This window comes from Humulus lupulus, chromosome 3 (genome assembly GCF_963169125.1).
Source record: "Humulus lupulus chromosome 3, drHumLupu1.1, whole genome shotgun sequence".
NCBI lineage: Eukaryota > Viridiplantae > Streptophyta > Magnoliopsida > Rosales > Cannabaceae > Humulus > Humulus lupulus.
In genome coordinates this window covers 274,463,265-274,488,578 of record NC_084795.1, presented here as the reverse complement: position 1 = coordinate 274,488,578, position 25,314 = coordinate 274,463,265, and the positions used below count along the sequence as shown (strand labels likewise).

At 36.0% G+C, this 25,314-nt stretch overlaps 4 protein-coding genes across 7 annotated transcripts; 3 read left to right on the top strand and 1 right to left on the bottom strand.

Moving 5' to 3' along the window:
- The first annotated feature begins 2,878 nt into the window (after positions 1–2,878).
- LOC133824335 (non-functional NADPH-dependent codeinone reductase 2-like) lies at positions 2,879–5,665 on the top strand. The gene is made up of 4 exons (XM_062257217.1): positions 2,879–3,349; positions 3,632–3,872; positions 4,762–4,944; positions 5,035–5,665. Exons 1-4 carry the CDS (start codon positions 3,024–3,026, stop codon positions 5,257–5,259), a joined length of 975 nt encoding a protein of 324 aa, XP_062113201.1. The 5' UTR covers positions 2,879–3,023; the 3' UTR covers positions 5,260–5,665.
- Positions 5,666–6,872: 1,207 nt separating this feature from the next.
- On the top strand, positions 6,873–7,631 carry LOC133825727 (uncharacterized). The gene has a single exon (XM_062258632.1). It carries the CDS (start codon positions 6,873–6,875, stop codon positions 7,629–7,631), a length of 759 nt encoding a protein of 252 aa, XP_062114616.1.
- Positions 7,632–10,587: 2,956 nt separating this feature from the next.
- Positions 10,588–11,169, top strand: LOC133825725 (uncharacterized). The gene has a single exon (XM_062258631.1). The coding sequence runs from the start codon at positions 10,588–10,590 to the stop codon at positions 11,167–11,169; it is 582 nt and encodes a 193-aa protein (XP_062114615.1).
- Positions 11,170–11,383: 214 nt separating this feature from the next.
- On the bottom strand, positions 11,384–17,719 carry LOC133824334 (uncharacterized). Of its 4 annotated transcripts, none has more exons than XM_062257214.1 (6): positions 17,308–17,719; positions 16,492–16,680; positions 15,827–15,872; positions 15,158–15,257; positions 12,446–13,093; positions 11,384–12,282 (listed from the first exon to the last, which is right to left on the bottom strand). In XM_062257214.1, exons 5-6 carry the CDS (start codon positions 13,091–13,093, stop codon positions 11,524–11,526), a joined length of 1,407 nt encoding a protein of 468 aa, XP_062113198.1. In that variant the 5' UTR covers positions 15,158–15,257; positions 15,827–15,872; positions 16,492–16,680; positions 17,308–17,719; the 3' UTR covers positions 11,384–11,523. The 4 variants fall into 4 exon arrangements, with proteins under 4 accessions (XP_062113198.1, XP_062113199.1, XP_062113197.1 ...); XM_062257215.1 differs by having other exon boundaries at positions 16,492–16,603; XM_062257213.1 differs by lacking the exon at positions 17,308–17,719 and adding an exon at positions 16,924–17,296.
- Between the last annotated feature and the right edge of the window lie 7,595 nt (positions 17,720–25,314).

Here is a 25,314-nt window from a genome sequence, read left to right as displayed (position 1 = left end):
CATTTTTGAAATAGTAGGCCCAGCACGGCCCATGGGCCTGGCCCATGTCGTGCCGTGTCAGGCCCAAGTCGGGTCGGCCTACTTTCCTTATTCAGGCTGGCCCACTTTCTATATTCGGGCCCAAATTTGGGCCCACTTTATTATTGCCAAAAAATGTGAGGATGGAGAATTGAACCCTCCACCTCCTCTTTAACAATCAATGGACTTACCACCAAACCAAATACATTTCTTTGTTTAAATTATAATTTTAGATATTTTTATATACTTTTTAACAATATTTTACACAAAATTATATCAAAGATAATTATTAGAATTTTAATATCTACTAATCAATGTTAAAAAAATTAAATCACAAATCTTAAAATAAATTAATATAATTATAAAAATATAAACATTGAGAAAAATACGACTTCTATTATCATTTTAATTTATTAATAATAGACAAATAAAAATTTATTATGATTATTAATGTTAAAATATCGGGCTTTTTATCGTGTCGTGCCTTCGGGCTTGTCGTGTCGGGCCGTGCCATGCCAATTTTCAATTCGTGTCGTGCCTGGCCCAAGCCCATATTTTTTCGTGCTGTGTCGTGCACGTGCCTCCCGGGCTCGTGCCGGTTTCGTGCCGTGCTAGAAAGCCCGGCTCGTATTTATAGCTCTAACTGTAATGTGTAAATAGATCATATCGTAGATTAGCAAGTCAGTGTAAATCCTATGCACTGACTAATCTTAGGACTAACTTGTTTTGAACAAATAATCATATTTATATTCCACTGTGATTACGTCACTATAAATAAGATTAGCTATATGCTCGGGATTTAGTAGAAGTTTATATTAAACAAATAATCATGAAAATAAAACATTTGAGCAAAGTGATTGACCAAGTCAAAAAATCATTTCTATTCTTTTATTGATAATAAAATGAGATTACAAAGAATTTTGGTTTTAATTAGGGCATAAAACCCCAACAAAACTACGCAGAGCTTTCTCTCCAAAAGTCAGAAATCAGAGAGTCGGTCCCTTACAAGTGGTGATTCCTTCTCTATTTATAGGGAGGGTTACAGAGTTCATTCCCACATATTTCGGGAAGATATTATGTATATCAATTAAAATAATGATATTAAATGTAATATCTCCTATATACATGGAAACGTCCCATGAAAATCGGGAACGGATAACAGATTAAATGGTATCCCTTAAATATTGGGATTACATAGCAATAAATATGTTCGCACGTAATGGGCTATCCCAGGTGACTCATCAGGTCTTGGAGACAAGCAATCGGCATTGTGACTGTCAAGACTTACGGAACTGTTACGAACTTGTCACCTAACTTCAGGCCATGCTCGGGATAGGTAGGTATTGTTGAAGCTATCACACCCGAGCTTGCACTTCCCAAGCTCGGACGGTCTTATCTGAAGACAACCGATCAAAGATATATCCCAGTGTCGTGCCATTTCGAACTCAGAAAATATCCCGAGGTTACACATCTTCGAGGTCAGTGTTTTACTTCAGAGATTTTACGGCTGGACCATATGATGTTTTCATACATTTCGAGCTCACACCTGACGAGCCCAGTTTTCGGAGTCATAACCTCTTGTCTCGAAATCTGGGCGTAACATATATATATATTCATATTAAATAACACCGAACATTACATTATATATAAGCATGTGTACAAATAGAATGACTCTGTAACTACATAAGAAATAAGAATAATATTTTTTTTCTATTAAGAATAAACAAAAAAATTCTCCAATAATTGAGGTGTGCTTTGAATAATAGCATGAATGTCGTGTTAGATTAAAATGAAATATAGGCATATGAACAATCCTATATACATGTAGGCAAAATTAATGTATAGAATGAATATATACAAAAAGAAGATCAAATATTGTATACCTCCAGTCATTGCAATTGATAACCTCGATCTAGCTTTAGATCTACAAAAGAAAAGAAACAGAAGTTAGAATGAGTACACGGGCTTCCAAGCTCTCACTAATTCTTTTAGATGGAGTTACTGAAAGTCAGAATAAGCAGTGAGCTTGGGGACCGGTACTCTATATTTATAGAGTGAGACCTAGCATCAGAGTCTCTGCCACAGATTGAGATATTTTCTCAATCAGTTGGGATATGAAAAATTGGGTAACAACAAAATCAGGTAACAAATAATGTTGACCATTAATTAGAATATTTTGTCAATAAATTAAATATTGATTTTAATATATTAAATCAATTAGTTGTAACAAATTGATTTTATATACCAAATCTAAATAAATATTCTAACAAGTTGTGTACCTTTAATAAGGTACGTTTTGTGATCTAAAATATTATTATATTATTTTTATTAAAAAATCATAAACAATATTTTATTTTAATTTTTTTTATATATAAATTTATATCATTCTTTTATATATAATATTGCTTATTTTATTAAAATTTATATGGCAATGAATAAAATAAAATAAAAATAATTAATAAATTTTCTAAATATAACTATGTGATTTGTATATTGTTTGCACTTAGCATATAAATATATATGAGTTCTTAATACGTTCATCCCAAAAAGAAAAACACTAATTAATTTTATTACATGATTTATGACATGTATGTACGTATGTGTTAAATTTTTTATATAATTTTTAATAAAACAAATTCTGGCTCAATTTGAGTCCGTTATATTGGCCGGCGGTGATGAAGTTAAAAATAAATTAATGTGTCATCAACAGAAAATCTTCGTCAACATTTATATATAAATATATATATATTATAATTCTCATATGGCCGGCGGTTAATATCAATAGCTATTCACTAACAACGTTACATATATTTAATCAGGCGGCTGCAAAAAGATTCTATAAAACTGTGTAGTGATTATGCTTTATATATACATAAACATATCGATCCTTTAATCAACATCTCATAATTTGATCATATGATCAAATAATATATATAATTAATACGCTATAATTACAATTGTTCAGATTTATCAAATAGAGAGGAGATAATCATATATTACAAGTTATGGAAAACAATAACAATATTCCAGAAATGAAGGTTGGGTTGAGTAGAGAGAAAACGATCCCCGTTATAGGGTTCGGAACATCTACGTTTCCGTTGATTAGCTCCGAGACGACAAAGGAAGCCATTCTTGGCGCAATCAAGCATGGCTACAGACACTTCGACACGGCCGCCATTTACCAGACCGAACTGCCTCTCGGCGATGCCATTTCCGAAGCTATTTCCCTTGGCTTCATCCAATCTCGAACTCAGCTTTTCGTCACTTCTAAACTTTGGTGCACTCAAGCTCATCATCACCTTGTCTTGCCAGCCATACAACAAACTCTTCGGTAACACTAATTTTCTTTTCTTTATCTATTCATATATATGTGCTAGCTACCATATCATAGACACTGAAATATTCTCATATGATTAAAGTCAACTATATATACAAATGTCCCACCATAAACTATTAAGTCAAAACTCTATAACAATATAATTTTAGAACTATGATTTTGTGTGGATTAATCCCCATTATTTGCTTAGTTTGAATAAAAATCATGTATAGAAAAGTTAAATTGAGTAGAAATCAATATATAATATGTGCTGATTAATTTGATTGATTTGAGCAGGAATTTGAGGTTGGACTACCTTGATTTGTATCTAATTCATTGGCCAATTGCAATAAAACCTGGAGAATTTTTGAATTTCAAGAAGGAAGATTTTCTTGTTATGGACTTTAAGTCTGTATGGGAAAGCATGGAGGAGTGTCAAAACTTAGGCCTCACAAAATCCATTGGAGTCAGCAATTTCTCCTGCAAAAAGCTCGAAACCCTACTTGCCACCGCCAAAATCCCTCCTGCAGTCAACCAAGTTTTGCATCTGAATCCTTACCATCTTATACATTTTCTAATTTTTACCCCTATATATTGCTATATGCATATAAATATAGGGAACGACTACACGCATCCCTTTTTTTTGCAACACTAGTGTATCCTTTTTCTATTTTCGGTACCTGGATAGATATAATCCCAAATTTTTTTATATGACAGTGTACATTGTAGATATTTAGAATATACTGCAAATTTTCAATAAATTCTGAATAATTTACGAAACCAAAAACAGAGTTCAAACTGTCAAATTTTACACGCGTACACAAAAAAAACAGGCACCCGTGCAACAGACAGTTTAGACCTTGTTTCGGTACCATAATTTATTCAGAATTTCTTGAAAATTTGTAAGATGTTCTAGATAGCTATAATGTACATCATCACATAAAAAAAATTGGAATTATAACTATTTAGGTGTCGAAATAGAAAAAGGATGCACGGGTGTTGAAAAAAAAATATGCGTTTTAGAGGCTCCCTTTATATTCGAGTTCTTAATATATATGTTAATCCCAAAAGAATAAAACTAATTTAGTTATATATAATTAACCTTGTGATCTGTGACATAAAAAAAAACTATATGTTATAATATTGTTTATATTACAAAATTTATAAATAGATAAATTGAATCCTCTCTCCTTATAGTCTAACTAACCTTAATTAAATAAATAATATATATTATTAGTGACTATCACCTTAATTTACTCTAGTAATTTAAAAAAAATAGAAGTAATAATGAGAAAGTTGTGACAAAATATTAGTAGTGATTAATTACATGTACATGATCTACCTTTTTCATTTTTTATTTTTCTAGAATTAAACAATGGAGACTTATAATTACTTTCTGGGTTTCTTTTATTTGTGCTTGTTATTAGGTGGAGATGAACCCAGTTTGGCAGCAGAAAAAATTAAGAAAATTTTGCGAAGAAAATGGAATTTTAATTACAGCATATTCTCCTTTAGGAGGTGACAAAGAGGGAATGTGGGCAACAAATAGAGTGATGGACTGTGTGGTGCTCAAAGAGATTGCTAATGCCAAAGGAAAAACTATTGCTCAGGTCAATTTTCAAGTGGAAACAAGTTAAATTTATTAGTAAGAAAGCTTAAACTAATGTTTACTAATTAATATCTTATTCTTATTTATATAGATTTGTCTAAGGTGGTTGTATGAGCAAGGAGTGTGTTTTGTTGTGAAGAGCTTCGACAAGGAAAGAATGAAACAAAATATTGATATATTCGAGTGGAATCTGAGCACAGAAGAGTTGGAAAAGATAGAGCAAATTCCACAACAAAAAGGGAATCCTGCTATTAGTTTCATCTCAAATGAAGGCCCTTACAAGTCTGTTGAAGAGTTTTGGGATGGAGAAATTTAAGGGTGAACTTTTAAAAAAAATGAAAAATAAATAAAATCATATAATAATAATAATAAAGGCTTATTATCATATTTAGTATATGGATCAAATAAATTTAAGAAAAACTTAATATTATTCATGCATACATGGAAGCATGATTTCCTACCAATTTTTAAATACATGTGTACCAATGTATTCTAAGTGTTCGGAATTGGGATTTCAGCACCCTATTGTACAAAGGTTGAGACTACTTCAAGTATAATATACATAAATTTGGAGGCTAAAAATTACACCTAGAGTTTTTTTTTTAAATTATAATTTTTTCTAAAATAAATCATCCAATAATAATAACTACAATCTGTGTAAACTGTAAAATATATAACTCCTATATATTAGTTTTAAAAATATATTACGACCATTTACCATATTAAAAACAAAAAGAAATAATGCAACAAATAATTATCACTACATTCAACCTTTATGCTTATACATATATAGAACTCATTTTAAAATAAAGAATATTGCTAAGCTAGCTATATGTACACATACTAACACATAATCAAATTATGAAAATCAACCTAATTAATTCAAATAATCAAGACAATCAAATCAGCACACTAGAAATTGTAAGAAAATAATAGATAATTTTGCAAAAAAACATGCTGCATTTCCCTTATTTTAGTAATCTAATAATTTTTCAATATCAATTCAAATAACACACAGGTATTCATTCTTATATTCTACTTATTTCAATCCACACTACAACATTAATGGTCTTTAGGCGTGACGGATGTCGCCACTAATAATATCTAAAGTCGTCGTTGATAGTCATTAGCGGCGACATGTCGCCGCTGACGTATCGCCGCTAATATTTCGACGCTAATGTCGGTTATTAGCGGCGACATAAAAGTCGACTCTAATAATTAGTATTAGTGGCAACAATTTCGCCCCTAATAATCGTGATTCTCATATCATATTTCGCCCCTAATAATATAATATTAGCGGCAACTGTTATATTATTAACAATGACAAATGTCGCTCCTAATACTTTGATATAATTAAAAAATAAAAAATTGAAATAATATTTTTTAATTTATAATATCAAAATTAAATATGCATAAAAGTAATAATATTAAAATTAAATATCCATAAAATTAATAATTTTTTTTTTTTTGGTTTTCTCTCGTGACCTTTCTTCTCCCATGGCGAAGAAGAAGAAAACTGTGAGAAAACCGGTGACTAGAGCTGATGATTACGGTCTACCTTCAATCCAAAATTTGAAAGCTCCATCAGAAGAGGTGAGGGAAGAGGAAGTCTGCGATGGGGACACCCAGGTTCAGGGTAAAACACGAATGGAACCAGATTTGGGGAAGGCTGAGAATGAGATTGGTCAAGATGGGGAACCGATTATGGCTGGGCCATCTTCTACTAGCTGGGTGGACAAAATAGAAGGTGGAGACTATCAATCGTCGGTACAAAAGCACTGGAATCAGTTTAATACGAGTAAGCTATCCTTCGGTGATCATAAATTAGACTATGCTGAACCTATTATTAAGGATGGGAAGAGGATTGCAATGATTGATGAGGATGAAGTAAGAATCGAGTCAGCTAACTGGGACTAAGCTGTCATTTGTATGGTTCTTGGGGCTAACCCTCCACTGCTGGTTTTTGAAGGCTTTATCAAGAGAGTTTGGGGTCACCTGGGGATTGCTCAAATTGCTAGAATGTCCATGGGTCTGGTAATGGTAAAATTTAACGATGAGGCTACACGCAGTCATGTGTTGGAAAATGGCAGTCTTCATTTTGACAGAAAACCGGTGATTGTTCGACCTTGGACAACAGATCTGAATGCGATTCGGTTGGTCCGCTCAGTACCGTTATGGATCAGATTGCATGACCTTGGTCTTCAATATTGGGGCAACAATTGCCTTAGTGCTCTAGTAAGCACTATAGGTAAGCCGATAATGGTTGATAAGTTTACTCAAGAGAGAACTAGAGTTCAGTTTGCTAGAGTACTGGTGGAGATGGAACTTTCAGATAATCCTCCTAGAATTATTCATTTCATGAATGAATTTGGTCAGCTTGTGGAACAAGGGGTGGAGTATGAGTGGTTACCAGTCAAATGTAAGAATTGTGGAAATTATGGACATGTTATCACTGACTGTCGCAAGAACCAGAAGGGCCAGTTGGATCCTAAGGTTACTGAACCTAGTTGTTCTCAGGTTCAGGAAAAGGAGAAGACTAATCAGGTAGAGTCTTCATCAACGGCTAAGGCATCAGATCAGGTTGTGAATACTGTGGCTGGTCAAGGTCAATCTTCAAGTAACAAGGAGATGGTTGAGGATTTAAAAGCTGATAAGGGGCAAGATTCGCAGAGCAAGTGGCACGCCTAAGAGACCAGGGAATAGAAGTGGTCAAAGGGGTGGAAACAGTAGTATGATTAGTCATAAGGATGAGGTTCAGAATAAGAATTTGACAAATGTTTTCGGGGTACTTCAGGAACAGGCAGAGGGAATGGTAGCTGACAGGGGTAATTTGCAAACTTCTTATGGATAGTTGCAATATACTTTGCTGGAATATAAGGGGATTGAATAACCCGAAAAAACAAGAAGCTGTGTTAGATACATGTAGTAAGAATAAGGTTGGAATTGGAGCTATTTTAGAAAATAAAATGAAGGTTAATAGAGTGCAGGAAGTAATGGATGATAAATTTAGGAACTGGGATTACTATACTAGTCCGGTGATTAAGGGAAGGATTTTGATTATATGGAGGAAAGTGTTTGTCAAAGTTAGTGTATTAGAGGAGAATGCTCAATTTGTTCACTGCCTAGTTAAAATGGCGGGTCACAAAAGCTCCTTTAATATTACTTTTGTCTATGGCAGAAATACTTTGGAAGAGAGGAAGTCTTTATGGAATGGTTTATCTCAAATAGTTTGTTCGGCTAACCCTTGGATGGTTCTTGGGGACTTTAATGCAATTTTTTTACAGCTAGAGGAAGGAATGGAGGAAAGTCAATGTCTTCTACTGAAATGGTTGATTCTTCTCAGTGGCTGTCTTTGTCTAATCTGGAAGCGCTTAAGAGTACGGGTTTGTTTTATACTTGGACTAATAATCAAGATGGGGATGCTAGAATCTACTCTAAAATAGATCATGCGTTCATAAATGAGGAGTGGTTAGATGGATTTCCTAATACCACTGCTGTCTTTAAATGGGAGCCTTATTCTGATCAATGTGCGTGTACTATTTCTATTTTACCTGTGGAGGATTTGGGGACTAAGCCTTTTAGATTTTACAATTTTTGGACTGAGCATAGGAATTTTAAACAGTTGTTTTTAGACAACTGGAGGCAGCCATTGAAAGGAAGAGGGCTGAAGGCTATTTATCTTAAGTCAATGAGATTAAAGCATAAATTGAAGAGGTTTAATTTGGACTGTTTTGGGGATTTAGGAATTAAATTTCATTCAGCCAAAATTGCCTATCAGGAAGCAACGTTCCAAGCTCAACTTCAGCCTCATAATATTACAATCCAGGATAGGGTCAAACTTTCATCGGAAGAATTCAGAATTCAAGAGAAAATGTGCCATAGCTTTTTGACTCAAAGAAGCAAAATTAATTGGCTGCGGCAGGGGGACATGAACACGGCTTTCTTCCACGCTTGTTTGAAGAAACGTAAGGTGGCTAATAGAATAGCTACCTATGTTGATGAGCAAGGGAGAGTGATAGATAGTTACCCTGAAGTTGTGTCTCACTTTTTGAACCATTTTAGGGGAATAATGGGAAGTCCCAGTTCTGTCACTAAGGAGATAAACAGGATGTATATTGCAATGGGGGATAAGCTGTCTTTGGATCAACAGGTTATGTTACTGAGTCCTTTCACGCATAAGGAGATCAAGGAGGCAATGTTCAGCATTTCTAGTATTAAATCTCCGGGGCCAGACGGATATGGTTCGACGTTTTTTAAGGAAATGTGGTCGGAAATTGGAGGTGAGATCAGTAATGCTGTTCAGAACTTCTTTGAAACAGGGATCATACCTGAGGAGTTATTGAACACATCTTTATCTTTGATTCCTAAAGTGGATAGCTCGAATAGAGCAGTTGATTATAGACCGATCTCTTGCTGCACTACACTCTACAAATGTGTTTCAAAGCTTCTTTGTAGTCGTTTAGCTAAAGTGCTCCCTGTTTTGGTTCATCCTAACCAAGGAGCCTTTATACAAGGAAGGTCAATTGCTCATAATGTTCTCATCTGTCAAGATATTATTAAGCACTATAATAGATCGGTTGTTTCCCCAAGATGTGCGATAAAAATTGATATTAGTAAAGCCTATGATACAATTGATTGGAGGTTTATTGAGGAACTTTTAAAGGCTCTTTGCTTCCCAGCTAGATTTATAGTCTGGATAATGACTTGCCTGTGCAAAACTTCATATTCACTAATATTGAATGGCAGGATTCAATGCCAGTTTAGAGGTGCAAAGGGTCTTCGCCAAGGGGATCTGATTTCTCCTCTTTTATTTGTCCTAGTGATGGATTATCTGACCCGTAGCCTCCAATTTGCAGCTCAGAATTCAGCTTTTAGATTTCATCCAATGCGTAAGAGCCTCAAGCTTATTAGCTTATGCTTTGCTGACGACTTGCTTATTTTCTGTAAAGGTTCTTTGTCCTTAGTTCAGGTGATTAAGGGGGTGCTTAGGGAGTTTGGTTCTATCACTGGATTGCACTTAAATGAGAGCAAATCCCAGATTTATTTTGGAGGCATTTCGGAGGCTGGAAAAAGGACTTTGGCTGCTGAAATGAATCTGTCAGAGGGAATTTTTCCCCTAAAGTATCTTGGTGTGCCAATGAGACCTACCAAGTGGAAGCATGAGGACTGTGATGTCATTATTCAGAAAATCAAGAGGAATCTTCACACTTGGGCTAGTAGGCATCTATCTTATGCCGGTAGAATGCAATTGATTCACTCGGTCCTTTTTGGATTAAGGAACTATTGGATGAGTATCTTTGTGCTTCCCTAAAGCATCATAAAGGAAATTGAGAGACTTTGTCGTGGGTTCCTTTGGGGAGTCAATGGAAATAGGTGTAAGATTCATGTAGCCTCCTGGGATAAGGTTTGTTTGCCTAAGGCTCTAGGGGGGCTCGGTTTCAGAAATGGTAAAAAATGGAACCATGCTATTTTGGGCAAGTTTATTTGGGCTATATCTGAGAAAGTTGATCTTCTGTGGGTGAAATGGATAAACTCCATTTATTTAAAAGGAGCTGACTTCTGGTCCAATAAGGTGCCCCCAGATACCAGCTGGTACTGGCGTAAGTTGTGTAACCTTAGGAGCATATATAGCAGGGATGAGATAATGGCTGCTGGTGCTTCAGGAAAATTTTGTCCTGCCAGAATCTATTCCAGCTCTCTTCAGGTTCAGCAGGTGGACTATTACAAGGCTGTTTGGTGTAAGCTATCTCTACCTAAGCATAGGTTTCGACTTTGGCAAGTAGTCAACTCTCAGCTACTTACTCTTGATAATCTGAGTCGGTTCAAAGTGCATATAGAATCTCCCTTATGCCCTGTTTGTGGAGAGGTTAATGAGAGTCATGCCCATCTCTTTTTTGATTGCTCTCTGTCTAAGCAGGTGATGGCGCATGTTTGTGACTGGTTAGATGGGAATGGTTGGCCTGCTGAGTTTGACAGTTGGAAAGTTTGGTTAGCCAGCAGAAAATCTGTGTTCATTCATCAGATTGCAACTTTGATTCTAGCTGCTTCTGTTTACAGCATTTGGAGAAATCGTAACAATTGCATATTTGAGTTATCTTCTAAATCTGCAATGAGCATAGCTGCAGAAATTAAGGCTGTTCTTCATCATCGGCTGTTAAGTATTCAAAAGCATAAACTTTCTGCTAAGGAGCATCGTTTTATAATTCAGTTTGCTGCATCAGCTTGATGTTTTTGCTGGTCTGTTAGCTTCTCAGCTTTTCTGTTGTATTGGCTAGTTTGGTGAGGCTTGTTGTTATTAGCCTCTGTAGTTAGTGTTACTGGTTTGCATTGTTTTTTGGTTTGTTTACTGGTGTTTGGTTGTTTTGGAGTGGCTGTAGCTTAGCCTCTTGTTGCTGTTTTTCTGATGTATTGATTGTACTGGTGGTTTGATTAATGAAGTTATCCTTTCTTCTTGATCAAAAAACAAAAATTAATAATTTATTCAAATTACACAACTAATACAATATTATTCAAATTAAATATTCATACAATAATATATTAATTAAAAGTTATTGTTTAATACAATAATATATAAATTATCTCAACCCTCGGCGTTATCTGTATTGTCCCCTTCTTCTAGTGCCTGCGGTGGCGGCGGTGCCTGCAGTGGCGGCGGTGCCTGAGGTGTGTGCGGAGGCATCGACCATGGATACTGTAGAGGTAACGATGATCCTTTAGGTCCATATATGTATGGATAAGGATAAGGATATGACGGAGGTTGAGACAACAATCCACTCATATGAGGATGCGGGAGTTGGGACGAAGGCCTACTCATATGAGGATGATAAGCTTGAGGGTACGGAGGCATCGACCATTGATACATATATGGCTGAGCCGAAGGTTGAGATGGCAAAATTGGTGCAGATGTGTTGGGATGGCCTGGTGAAGGTTGAAAAGCTAAAGCTTGAGACATGTGTTGTGTCTGAGTTTTAGAAGACGAGCCTACATACTTCTCGAAAAACCGCTGATATGTATTCTGCATCTCCACGTCTTTTGCCGGACGTTTTTCAGGTGGAAGCTGCTGATACACGTGCTGAAGCTGTTCATTCATGACCTTCAAAATATCAACCAATTCACGTATTTCCTCAGTCGACTGTTGAGGTGGTGCCTGAGACTGAGATCTTTGAGAGGGACGGGTTAACGATTTTCTCTTTAATTTGCGGCCAACTCCTCGCTGGTGGCCTCGCCCTTCACCAAGAACTTTACTTAGTATCTTCATTTGATCGATCGAGGAAGAATCATCGGTACCAGATTCAACTGTCTGTTGAGTCTCAGCTTCAAGAGTTGACTTCAACTTAACCTGTTTTTAAAAAATATTATAATACAAAAGAAATATATAATTATTTGTCCAGTAATTCTCCTTCCATTCCTCAATGAGGTTCAGGTTCAACTAATAAAGAAAATGAGAATGTTAGAAAACTTATAAATTCATACAACTTAATTAAGTCAATATTTTCACTTACTTTTTCGTGACAAGTGACCGCTAATGATTTCGTGCCTTGTGTTGTAGAGTACTTCACTTGGTCTCGGTTTATTTTGTTCTTCACTGAGCGCGCAATAAACTTCGGACTCCTGAAAAACTCACAAATTTGTTTCCACTCATCGGCGTTAACATCTTTAGGTGGATTCTTTAGGACCTCATCCCAATCATCTGGTCCTTTGTAGAACTTTTTGAAGTGGGCGTGCCGCTTACTTTTCCAATCACAACCCGGATACAACTCAGTTTTAATTTCGTCGAATAACTCATCATAGTACTGACCTATTCCACTGTTAGCTTCTTCAGCGTTGTTCGGTAAAAGGAAATCGTCAACGATGTCTCGCATCTCATCCATGGGCTCATTCTCATCCACCCCTTCATCATCAACATCTTCCTCGACTTCCCCATGGTAAATCCATTGTTCATAACTCTGGTGGAAACCCCGATCGAATATATGTGCCTGAACGACATCCAAAGTTTGCAGTCTAAGATTCATGCATCTGACACATGGACATCTTATTCTCCCGTCACAATCTTTGTATTGTGACGCCATATTCATGAAATTTTGGAGACCAATCCAATAAGCATCACAGGCACGATTTCTCAATTTCGTCCAACTTTTATCAATCGCCATCTACGATAAATATAAGAACATACAATTTTAAAATATTAATTCAGTCAATTAGTTGAGTTGGTCGGTGAGCATGTTTACCAATTTTATTTTCTTTTATAAAAAAAAAAGTTAAAATGAAAAAAAATAAAATTATCAACAAAATTATATCTAATACTACTATCTTGACCTTGTGGATCCCTTGGAGATAGTAAGACATCTCAAATATCTTGAAAAAAATGAGGAATATTAGATTAATACATTGACTCGGATTACTATCCCGACCTTATCCCAACCCCCGACCCTATCCCGACCCTATCCTGACCCTATCCCGGCCCTATCTCGACCCCCTATCCTGACCCTGTAAAGGCCCTATCACAACCCTATTAACCCTATCCCGACCCTATAAAGACCATATCTCGACCCCCGACCCTATCCTAACCCCAGACCCTATAAAGACCCTATCCCGACCCCTGACTCTATCTCAATCCTATGAACCATATCCCGACCCTATAAAGATCCTATCCCGACCCCAACACTATCACGACCCTATGAACTATATCCCGACCCTCGACCCTATAAATCTACAAAAAATTGGACAGCATCTCTCCTATACTAATGACCTAGCCATTTGTATTTAGTTAAAAAAAAACAATTCAAACAACACACTATAAGTTTCTTCCTTATATCTCTGCAGCACACAAAAATTTCACAGAACATACTTCACTAATACATGCAAGTCCATAACCTCCCTTATCACCACAGCACACAAATTATATCTCAAAACCTACTTCACTATAGATGAATATTTAGGATATTAAAACTCATCTAACAATAGAAAATAATAATAATAATAATAATAATAAAGCAAGAAATAAGACACATACTAATTAATAAAATGCTCCAAAAGAAAAAGTTCCATAAATTACACCAATTTATTTTCTCCTAAATAAAAAATAAAGTTAGTAAAATAAAAAAAAATTATAACACGTATAAAATAAATACATAAAATATATATATATACACCTCACACACATAAAAAAAAACTATAACACTTATAAAATTAATACAGAAAACATATATATATACCTTACACATATATATATATATACACCGCACACAAGTGTATATCTATATATTTATATATACACGTATATATATATATAAACACACACATATACACACACGGTCATAGCATGCAGTGACACGATCAATACATAATAATGGTTTTTCTCTTGATTCCTTCTTTCCTTCCGGTACATCCAGCCACATTCACATGTCAGACTATTAAAATTATGAGCCTTATATTTTTGCTGTCGTATATAGCCACGAACACTAGACAATTAAATCACATAAAAGACAAATTTGTATTAATACGTTATAGATGTACTTAATTATAAGAGGATCTATAGAGGGGAAATTTATATACATATTTTGTTTTACGTGCTATAAGATCATTCGGAATCAAATAATTGTTAGTATCAAATGACATATATATTATAATGTAGCCAAATACGTACGTATATATGGAAAGAATTGAGGAAAAGTGAATGAAACAATAATCAGTATGAGGCTCTAGCTTTTCTTTTTTGTTTTGATATAAAGGTAATAATTGGTTTCAATACAATGAGGCTCTATCATAGAATTATGGTCTTGAATTTTGGAGTTTTGTCTGCCGTTAAGTGGGTTTTCTTTCCTTTTTATTATTTTCTTCTTCTCCATCGAGTTCCAAATGGAACCCCCTCACTCACTCACGCACTCACTCTCTCTCTCTCTCTGTCTCTCTGTCTCTCTTTTCCTCATCAGTTTAATATATGTGATCTTTTGCATTTATTTTTGGAAGGGGATGATATATATATATATAAACTCATGTCTTCAATTTATAACATGTTTAGAAATGTAATAAACCAAGTGCAATGAATGTTTGACCATATTCAAATAACACTGTATGGAATTAAATTTGCAGGCTAACCTAGAAGCCTAAGTTTTATCTTCAAATAAAGGGTAACTAAAAACAAAACATAATAACTGGTAAAAAAAATATTGTGGAATGGTTATATTTACAGCCTCTAGAGAAAAAGTACTGACCTGAGTTTCTCCACTGGAAGACAGCCCAAATCAATTTTGCATACAGGACAGTAATCGACCTCCTTATCCGAGAGCTTCTCATATATGCACGTTCTGCAAACTGGTTTTAAAGTCATGATTGCATAAGTTAGACACTGGTTGCAAGTAGAGTCCAAACACTATTTAAGCAAACAACAGCCTCTAAACTTTTGGTTTCTCCAAATAAAAGCCCATGTCGAATAAAAGAGAAAACTTTACACTTCTAAGTTGCTTCTTTATATCTATGTCAAGATAACTTTAAACTAGAAAATTTAAACTAATAAGAAACTTCAAAACATTGCATTCATTAGTTGTATAAATTCAGTGTGTTGGAAGTATTAATTTGTAATGGACAAAATTTTCATGGTAGCTCTTCTAAGAGCCAAATAAGCAGTACTAAAACTAATACTTAGCTGATACTTTACTAGACAGTAGACACTCAAACACCTTCGCACCGCACACACATATATAAATTTTTAATATAATTATCTTACAGGATCAATAACAGTTAGCTATTATATACCTATGGATTTTACAGATATGACACAAAGGGAACGCAGAGATCTTTCTAAGAAAATATTACTGTAACAAATAAATAGCATTTAGACTTCTCTTTCTGTTTTGCCAGGGACAAGGGAGATGATAGCTAACCTTTGGAGATAGTTTTCCAGAAGCATTTCAATTTCTTCTTCCTCTTCTGCATAAAACAGAAGAAAATCAAACTAAAATTTAATTTAATTTAATTTGTTGCAGTAATTATGTACAAAAAAACTACAATATTGCTAGATGTCAGGATTAGAATTACCCTCAGCAATCTGCTGTTCTAAGGCAACAGAGCATTCTAAAATCTCTATTATTGCTACTAAAGAGAGTTCATTGCATGAATAATGCAACAACTAAAAAAGCTTCAGTCTTGCAAGTTAAATGATCAGATATTCACCATAACGCCGAGTAACATAACAGTATAACACATTCAGATCAAAAACATCCATCATATAAATAAATATACTATATATACTAAGAGGAACAAGATCAATAAAGACTAAATAGATCAGATATACAGAATAGAAAACAATAAAAACACTAATGAATAATTTAGATTCGAAAATACTATCACTGATAAGTACATGAACAGCAATTAAGACTCATTCACCTCGTTAAAATTTCCATATTAGAGCAATCACACACCAAAACAGAAAACGGGCAACTCAAAACGCAAAGAAGAAAAATTACACGTACGGAATTGAAATTGACAAGATCAATACACAGAATATATATACATATATATATATATAAAAAGAGGAGAAGAAACATACCTCTGTAATCTGAGTCCGAGATCCACGCCTGCCTCTGAGTCCGAGAGTCACAACCGAGTCACCTCCGCTTGCCGTCTGGTCCGAGATCCACCTCCGCCTGCCTTCGTTGATGCTGTGTAAGTGAGAGAGAGAGATGGACAGGTTGGTGAGAAAAGAGAGTAGAGAGAGAGAGGTTGGTGACGGCGGCTACTGCAGAGAAGAGAGAGCAGACATAATGGTTGTGTTTGTAGGGTTGAGTATAATGTGGCGACTATCAGCGGCGATAAGTGTCGGCTCGCCGCTGATAGCCACGGTAGAGGGAAATTTCGTGTTTTGAAAATATTAGCGGCGACATGCCAAAAGGAATGATTCAAATGGACATTTTGAGATTCTAATTTTGATTGCATTCAAGAAACAAATAAGTATATACAATAAACAAATAAAAAAAATTACCCCATCATGATCAAACTTGATTTTGACATTGAAGAAGGAATCTAGGGAATTTTTTGGTCTTCTTACTATGCTATTTGGCTTTCTCTTCAATAAGTTTTTCGTTAGCTGATTTGTCTTGACTCTTGAGATACAGCAAAAAACATAAACTCTCCACTGAACTAAATAATCAAAACAACACAACGACAAAGACAAAGACAACACCCAAACAACTAACTTGAGAGCCACACCAACCAACGAACAAATTGGAAGCAAACCAGGAGATTAAACTATGATCAGTACAATGTTTTCTCACTCGTTGCCCCCACAAATTCTCATCAGACAAACATACAACTAGAAAAAGAGAGACTAAGGGAAAAAGCAATAAACATGGATTAAACGAGGTACCATCAAACTGAATGAGTGATGTGAGAGACAAAGTCGACGCGGGAGTGAGTAACGAAGTTGAAGGCTCACTTCTCGATTCCGTCTTCCAGTGGATCATCTTGTACGTCGTGAAGCTCAACTGAGAAGAGAGAAGGAAGGTTCGTAGGCATCGTTGGAGCAAGGGAGTTAGATTGAGAAAGGGATGGACGATTGTTGGCACCGTTGATTCGACAGATGGATTGGTCAGCGGCACCGTCGACTTCATGACTGGTGGTCATGAGATAATGTCTACAAGGCAAATTCGAAGAGAGAGAGAGAAAGATAGACGTCTTGAGCAGAGCTGACGCTGGTGGTCGGAGGTGGGGAAGATAGTCGATCATGGAGGCTAGAGTCGCAGTCAATCTTGCCCCTTGATTTGAGTAAGAATTTTCATCAAAAGAAAAAATCTTTGTAAGTAAGATTTAAGTTGGAATGTAAAATCCATAAATCTTGTCTTTATATGATTTTTTTTCCCATAAAATTTGAGAGAAACTATTTCCATATTTTTGTATACTTTAACAATAAAAGTCATGAAAATAAGTGTGTTTGGAACAGGATTCAAATCTAATTTTATCATTTTAAAAATTTGAAAATAGTGAGACCTACAAAAATAAATAATTGGTAGGATGTTTTTTAAAATAAAATTTAAATCAGTATTTTAATTTTGTATTATAAAAGGGAAATTTGAGTTTTAATGCAATAAGTGACACTACATTTGAAAAATACCATGTCCCTATAAGACTCTCATTTTGGTGCTACTAATGACGTTACTACCCAAAATACCCCTGACATAATTTTCTCAAACTCTCCGTACTCTCTCTCAAAATACCCGAACCAAGCAAACTTTGAAATCGATAAACCTCGATTGAATCCGTAGAACCCAACCTTCATTGCCTTCCATGACCAAGAACAAGGGCTCCCAAAGGTTGGACTTGACGATCGGAGAAGGGAAAGGAGAAAACGTCGAGCAAGCCAACCAAACTTTTAGGAAACAACCTCAAAGAAAGCGAAGGTGAGGGATTTTGTTTTTAATCTGCAATATGTGTATGTGCCTGGTTTTTTTTTTGTGTTGATTTTTGTTCATAGGATAGATCGGGGCTGGGAATGAAGAAATCTGGGTTTTTTTTCGATATTTTTCATGAAACTCGATAGGACTCGATAGTATAGGATAGGGACTGGATTAGACTGGGACTCGATAGGAATCGATGATACAAGGCTTTGGGAATTTTTAGAACCTACCTCGATAGGAATCGATAGGACTCGATGATAAACGGCTTTGGGATTTTAGGACCCACCTCGATAGGAATCTATAGGCCTCGATAAGACTCGATGATACACGACTCTGGGATTTTTTAGGACCTACCTCGATAGGAATCGATGGGCCTCGATAAGACTCAGTATTACTAGACTTTGGTTTTTTTTTGCCTTACCTCGATAGGTCTCGATAAGACTCGATAGTAACCCGATGATATTATTCTTTGTGATTTTGGAACCCACATCAATAGGAATCGATAAGACTTGATAGAACTCGATAGTTTCTGCCTCGATGGGACTCGATAGGCCTCGATAGTAACTGCCTTACCAAATTGTTTTACATTTTTAACATTTTTTTTGTTTTTTTTTCCAGATGCCTGACCTTATTGTGCCGTTGGAGAAACACTTTCCTGGCCGTGTCACTTATAGGGGTAGTGCCTACTTGGATACCCTTATAGAGCAGTTTAAGAGGCATGGTCTTATTGAAAGGGCACAGGCATGCCCGTTGGGACAGTTCTTTAAGGCGAAGCCGTTTAGTTTTTCTGGGGTTCTGCTGCATCAGCTAATGTTGTGTAAGGTAGAAAGTAAGAAGCCTGAAGAGGGTCAGTTCTACCTGGGCAACACTCTGTGTAGATTTGGTATTGCAGATTTTACCCTAGTTACCAGGCTAAATTTTGGGAAATCACCGTCCCCAGATGAATTGAAAGAGCATCTTTCAAGTGATCGGATCATCCAGGAATATTTATTGGTGATTCAAAGGTTAGTTTTGGTCAGTTGGAAGATGCATTGAATGCCTCCACAAACCCAGAAGATGCATTTAAGCTGGTTTTGTGCTATTTGATAGAGGGGGTACTGAATGCCCCAAAGAAGACAACAACGATATGGGGAGATTCCCTGAAGATGGTTGAGGATATTGATTACTTTTTCAAGTATCCTTGGGGGAAGTTGTCATTTAAGAAGGTTAGCAAAGGAGTTCAAAAGGACATGAAGAAGCAATTGAAACACTACGAGGAGAAGAAGAAAGAGGGGTCAAGCAAAAAACAGAAGGAGGCGAAGTATAGTTTCAATTGTTATGCACCCGCGCTTCTTTATTGGGCCTTTGAGGCCATGCCTTCTCTCAAGAGTGAGTTCAATGAGAACAATGGGAATCAGATTCTGAGGATGCTTAGCTGGGCTACGAAGACTAATATCACTATTTCGACAGCTCTGTTGGTTCCTATATTTGCCAATCGTCGAGTAAGTTCCATTTTATCTTGTTAAATGTCACAAATTAATTGATTAATGATTTATTTTATTAAATTTTTTCTGACACATGTTATTCAACCATGCAGTTAGTGGTATTTTCCATGCTGAAGCCACGTCTCGGTGAGGTAGTCTACTACAATAGCCTCCCAGAAGTTGATTCCAGGTTATTCCCTGAGTTGGAATCAACTGTGGGGGAGGTTGGGACTGCAGTGGATGAAGTAGTTGTACATGAGAAGGAGGCAGAGAAGCTAGCAAAAGTTGCAAAGGAAGCCTCCATTTTTTATGAGGATGTCCCGAGGGTTGAGGAGGGCACTTCACAGGGCACTTCACAGGCCTATGCAGCTTCATCTAGTCAGGTTGCCCAGCCTGATTATGAGCAATTGATGCAGAGGCTCAAGAGGATTGAGGAGGGCCAGGCAACCTTACTACAGAATCAAACCACGATCATGGCTCAGTTGGCGCAGCTGCTTTCACTGGTCTCAGGTCGATCCACCGACGTAAAATCAGATACAGAGTCTAATATCTTTCCTGCAGACTACGAACGCGGTGATCAACCCTCCACTCCACAGGCCCAGACATATATAGCTGCCAGGGATGCTGACAGTCCCAGTGTACAAGTACTGCAGCCTGAGGAGGCAGCTGGCATTGAAGTTGTTAGGAAGAAACGCAAGCTCAAGCGTTTTGATGACTTCACCGACCCAACAAAGAAGATCAGACTAGATAAACAAGGGCTAGTTGCTGAACCACTGAGGAAGTGTAACCCACAGTAGGAGAAGAGCTTCCATAAGTGGATCACCGAGAAGATCGACAATAAGAGAGTCCGGAACGTGTATATTGGGACGCACGGTGTGGCATGGTTCTTACAGTTGCACACAGTCTAGACTTGGCTTTGGGATTCGGTATGTAAATTACATTCATGTTTTCAATTCAATCTTAAAATATATTGATGGTACTAACGAATTTTTATGTTTTTTTAGCATATTGATGCCGCTTTGCACATGCTACGCCGCCGACGCCACTTTTACCATGCTGCATTTCGGCAGGATGCTGCGATCATGAACACCACCTTCCTCCAGATGTGCCTAGGTCGTTGGAATCATTTCAGAGAGACCAGCACTAAATATACATGGGACGATGATGTGCTGAGAATGTTGAAGGGCGATGATAATCAATTCCTTGTATCATGGCAAAATGTGAGTGAAGTATATTTTGCCTTGCACGTCGAGAAAGCCGCACATTGGATCGCCATTGAAGTCTCCATTCCAACTTGGTGCATCAACATTTATGATTCCAACCATAGCGTGCTCAGTCCCACTCTGATGGAGGAAGCGATCAAGCCTTGGTACTTATTGTTGTAGGAGTGTGTCCTAAAAGCATGTAAAGACATTTGTTTTTTCTGTGAATAAATAAATACAATGGTTTATTATTATTGTCATATTTAGATTGTTAAATTATTGTTTGAATAATTTTGTAAATATCATAAAAATTCCATATTCATTATTGAGGATGTGATCTTGTATTAGTACGAGAGAATTAAGATCACATGAATGAATAAAAATAGTCAACAACAACAAATTAAAGTTATAGAATTCTTTAATTGGAGTTGTAAGTACGGTTTACTGAGTATCATAATGATACAAATAATCTAGATTCGGATTATTGATGTGGAAAGACATCTCGGTAAAGGTGCTTTATATAATATGATTATATATGACATGGACCGATATGAATTAAAGTCTTTATCCAAAAACCATTTAACAATAAAGACTTGTAATTCATATCATAACTGATGATCATTTATAGATCAACCTAAATCCTGAGTGTTCATGAACTCCTGTTCATGTTTATTAAATCTTTTGATTCATTCGTTAAGGTTTCTTCAAAGAATAAGGCTAATGACTTTTGTTTTATAGATTTAATATCATGGATAGCTGGGAACATGTATCAACAATACGGAATCTAATCTTTCCTAACGGATCGTATATTAGTTCCCTTAAGGGTTAATTCTGGAACTGAATGATTTTGAGCTCAAATCTATAATTAGATTATAGATTAATTATTCACTAGTGAATTAATGGTACTTAAGGAATAAGAAGTAAATTAGAAAGGATAAATGGTAATTCTTCCATTCTAATTTATGAACTAATTAATTAGAGGGTTGAACTATTGCAAGATGGTTATATCAATGGACGACTTAAGAAAAAGATTTATGTAAAAGTATATCTATAACATAAAGAGTGCAGTTCTGAATTTATAGTGGAGTAATATCAGAATTAATAAATTAACTATTATAATTAAAGAGTTTAATTATTTAGTTTCAATTTATTGGAGCTTAATGTTATAGGTCCATGGTCCCCAAAATGGCTCAAACAATCAGAGTCAAAGGCAAATACAAAAATTGGGCAAAAAGGACTTATGTGATAAGTAAAATATTTTTCTATGTATCAAACATAATTATTGTTTAATTATGTGTAATTAATTAATTAAGAATTAGTTAATTATTTGATTTAACAAAAATATAATTTATTTTGAATTAATTTATTTTTTGGGATTTTTGGTATTTAAATAATAATAAAATTGGGAAAAATCACATGCTTGCACATGCATGTGGTACATGTGTGGCACAGTGCACAGGCACTGTGCTACACGCATAAGAGATGGACTGTGTCTCTTGATTCTACAATTTTAGTTATTAAAATATTATTATTTAAACAAAAATCTGATAACTGATCAGTTATTTTAAATTTGTTTAAAATAACAAATATTTTAATATATTGGATATTATTAAATATGGGATATCAGTTTTCACAGAACGGAAGTTTTAGGGAAAGAAAAATATCTAGGATTCTCTCAGAGAAAAGAGAACAGTGACAAAAACAAAGGTCATTGTTCTTCACAAAACCTAGGTCCAAACTTTATCAAATCTCATGTGTTGAGAATATCTGATAAATAGTTATTGCCTATTATTTGTATAGCGAGCCCACACTCGTTCTTTGGGTGACTGAGAACATTTTGGAAGATCTTGGTGTGAGATCTCAAGGATTCAGCCATACGAAAAGATAGCAGCAAGGAAGGACCTGAGGTAATGTTTCTATTCTTGTCATTGATTCAATATATATATGAGTGTGAAGAAGTAGATCTAGAAATCTTATGGGATTAATCTGACAATTTGATTGTTGTTCCGCTGCGCATAATCTCTGATTTGATCAATAAAAACCAACAATTGTTGCCTTCGTTGTTATGGTGTTCTGGCATGTTTGACGACCATGAGGACCTCCAGGTATATCCTGAGCAGAATGCAAAGCCTTTTTCATATTGTCGTATTCCTCCAGAGGAGTGTCCTCAGACTAAGACAAGGTATTCCCCTATTTAATTAGTGTATTTTGAAATCTGAAAATTAAAGTTATTTTTATCTTCTATTGACACAAAATCGATTATATGCGGTGGGGATTATGGTATGTTTGCCATCAAACATATTGAGCATCTGGTTGCCAGGCTACCACTCGATACTGTTATTGATGAGAACATCCAGCATTTCAGGACCAAGTGGTGTGTGGACCTGTTCTAGCAGAATTTGGCCCCGTGATGCTCTTTACATTTTTGTCTTACACATCTTGTATATTATAGCATATAGTTAGTTTTGTATATTATTTTTTATCAAACAATATTTTTTGAAAAAGTACTAAATTCACATAATATGTCTACCTCGACATCCAAACCAACAAAGTATTAGAAGAAGTATTCCATATAATAAATGCAGCAAAATCAATTAAATAATTACATAACACAATATTTTAAAACCTAGCCTTACATGACTTCCTATTGTGCCCACTACCACCACATCTGATATACTTACGTGGCTTGACAATCTTTTCCCCGCGTGAAGCATAGTGATTTGTCTTTCGCCTACCCACTTTCTGTTTCCTGGGCCTTCTTACAGGGGTTTTCTCAACAGGGACGTCGACAACCGTATCTCTAATGTGATCAGGGATTACTCATTCATCCTCGTTCCCAACAGGGTAAATAGTATCTTTATAAGTGTCATCCAATGCCTCGATTCTATAGTAAGGGGAACACAATGAGTAAATGTTTATGCTTCTTTTTCTGGCTGCAGCAAAAGCATGTACACAGGGTATCCCAATGGTTTGGAACATGCCACAAGAGCATGATTTTGTGGCCAAGTTCACCTCACCATCACCATTACCATCGACCACAAGAAATTCGTGATGACCAAGGACTTGGACATCTAAAAAAATTGCTTTATCACCTATTTGCTTCAAATCCTTTTCCATCTCAGGCGATAACACAGTTGTTGCTTTTGCAGCTCTTTCACGTCTATTTGCAAACCAATACTGAAGAGTGAATCTTATGAATTCAAGAAAAGTGGCGACTGGAAAGCTCCTTTCCTCCTTGGTCTTATTGTTAAAGCTTTCTGCGTAGTTACTCATCATGATATTGTATCGGTTACTAGGAAAATAAGCGCTACTCCACCTTTTAAAGTCAATTCCCTCTAGATATTGAGCAATGGGCGGATCAATTACCTTAATCTTGTCAAAGAACTTGTGAAATTCCGTTCTTCAAAATGCGTACGCTGCACACCCCATGATGTCTTGCACGTGGTCAGTTTTGAATTTTGCCACAACATTCATACATATATGATGGTAACATGCACCGTGATACGCATCTGGGAACACAAGCTCCAAAGCATGATTAATGCTTTTATGCCTGTCTGATACAAAAGCAAGGTTTTCAACGTCCTCTATGGCTTCCTTCAATTTTCTCATGAAATAAGTCCAAGAGTTATGGTTCTCACTGTCCACCAATGCAAACGCAATTGGAAACAATTGATTGTTTGCATCCAATGCAACAGCACAGAGCATGTGGCCACCATACTTATTCTTCAAGAATGTGCCATTCACACAAATTACAGGACGACAGTACTGGAAACCACGTCTAGAAACACCGAGGGAAAAGAAGCAATACAAGAAACGACCATCTTCTGCTACAAAATCAGTAATTGTACCTGGGTTCTTATGCTCCAACTGACACAGGTATCCAGGTAACTTGGAGTATGATTCCTCAGGTGTCCCTCTGACATACATAAGAGCCTTTTCTCTGCATCTCCACGCCTTCTCATAGCTCATTTCGACCCCAAAATGGTGCTTCATGTCCTCCCTTATGTTGTTTGCCATGTACCGAGTATCATCGGTAGCAAATTTCCTCTTGATTAGGTGCCCAACAACCCACGGTGATGCTTGACGGTGGTCCTTATCTCGAATTTCTTGTGAGCAAGTGTGTACTTCGTTGTATACAGTAATCTCGAACATTTCAGATCGCATTTTTTTCTTACCCCTCAATCTCCAATCACAATCATGATCCTTGCAGGTAATGTACCACACATCAGTCCCAGATTTCTTTACCATAAACTCAAAATTATTCTTCATCGCAAATATGGATGTTTTGGTTTTCAATTCAAGCTTGTTCTGAAAG

Excerpts from the sequence above, each read along its gene's own strand:
- LOC133824335 (XM_062257217.1), top strand. The coding sequence starts at position 3,024 with ATGGAAAACAATAACAATATTCCAGAAATGAAGGTTGGGTTGAGTAGA. Across the intron at positions 3,873-4,761 it reads TCCCTCCTGCAGTCAACCAA|GTGGAGATGAACCCAGTTTG; the intron begins GTTTTGCATCTG and ends GCTTGTTATTAG. Across the intron at positions 4,945-5,034 it reads AAGGAAAAACTATTGCTCAG|ATTTGTCTAAGGTGGTTGTA; the intron begins GTCAATTTTCAA and ends TTATTTATATAG.
- LOC133825727 (XM_062258632.1), top strand. The coding sequence starts at position 6,873 with ATGGTTCTTGGGGCTAACCCTCCACTGCTGGTTTTTGAAGGCTTTATC.
- LOC133825725 (XM_062258631.1), top strand. The coding sequence starts at position 10,588 with ATGGCTGCTGGTGCTTCAGGAAAATTTTGTCCTGCCAGAATCTATTCC.
- LOC133824334 (XM_062257214.1), bottom strand. The coding sequence starts at position 13,093 with ATGGCGATTGATAAAAGTTGGACGAAATTGAGAAATCGTGCCTGTGAT. Across the intron at positions 12,283-12,445 it reads CGGTCACTTGTCACGAAAAA|GTTAAGTTGAAGTCAACTCT; the intron begins GTAAGTGAAAAT and ends TTTTAAAAACAG.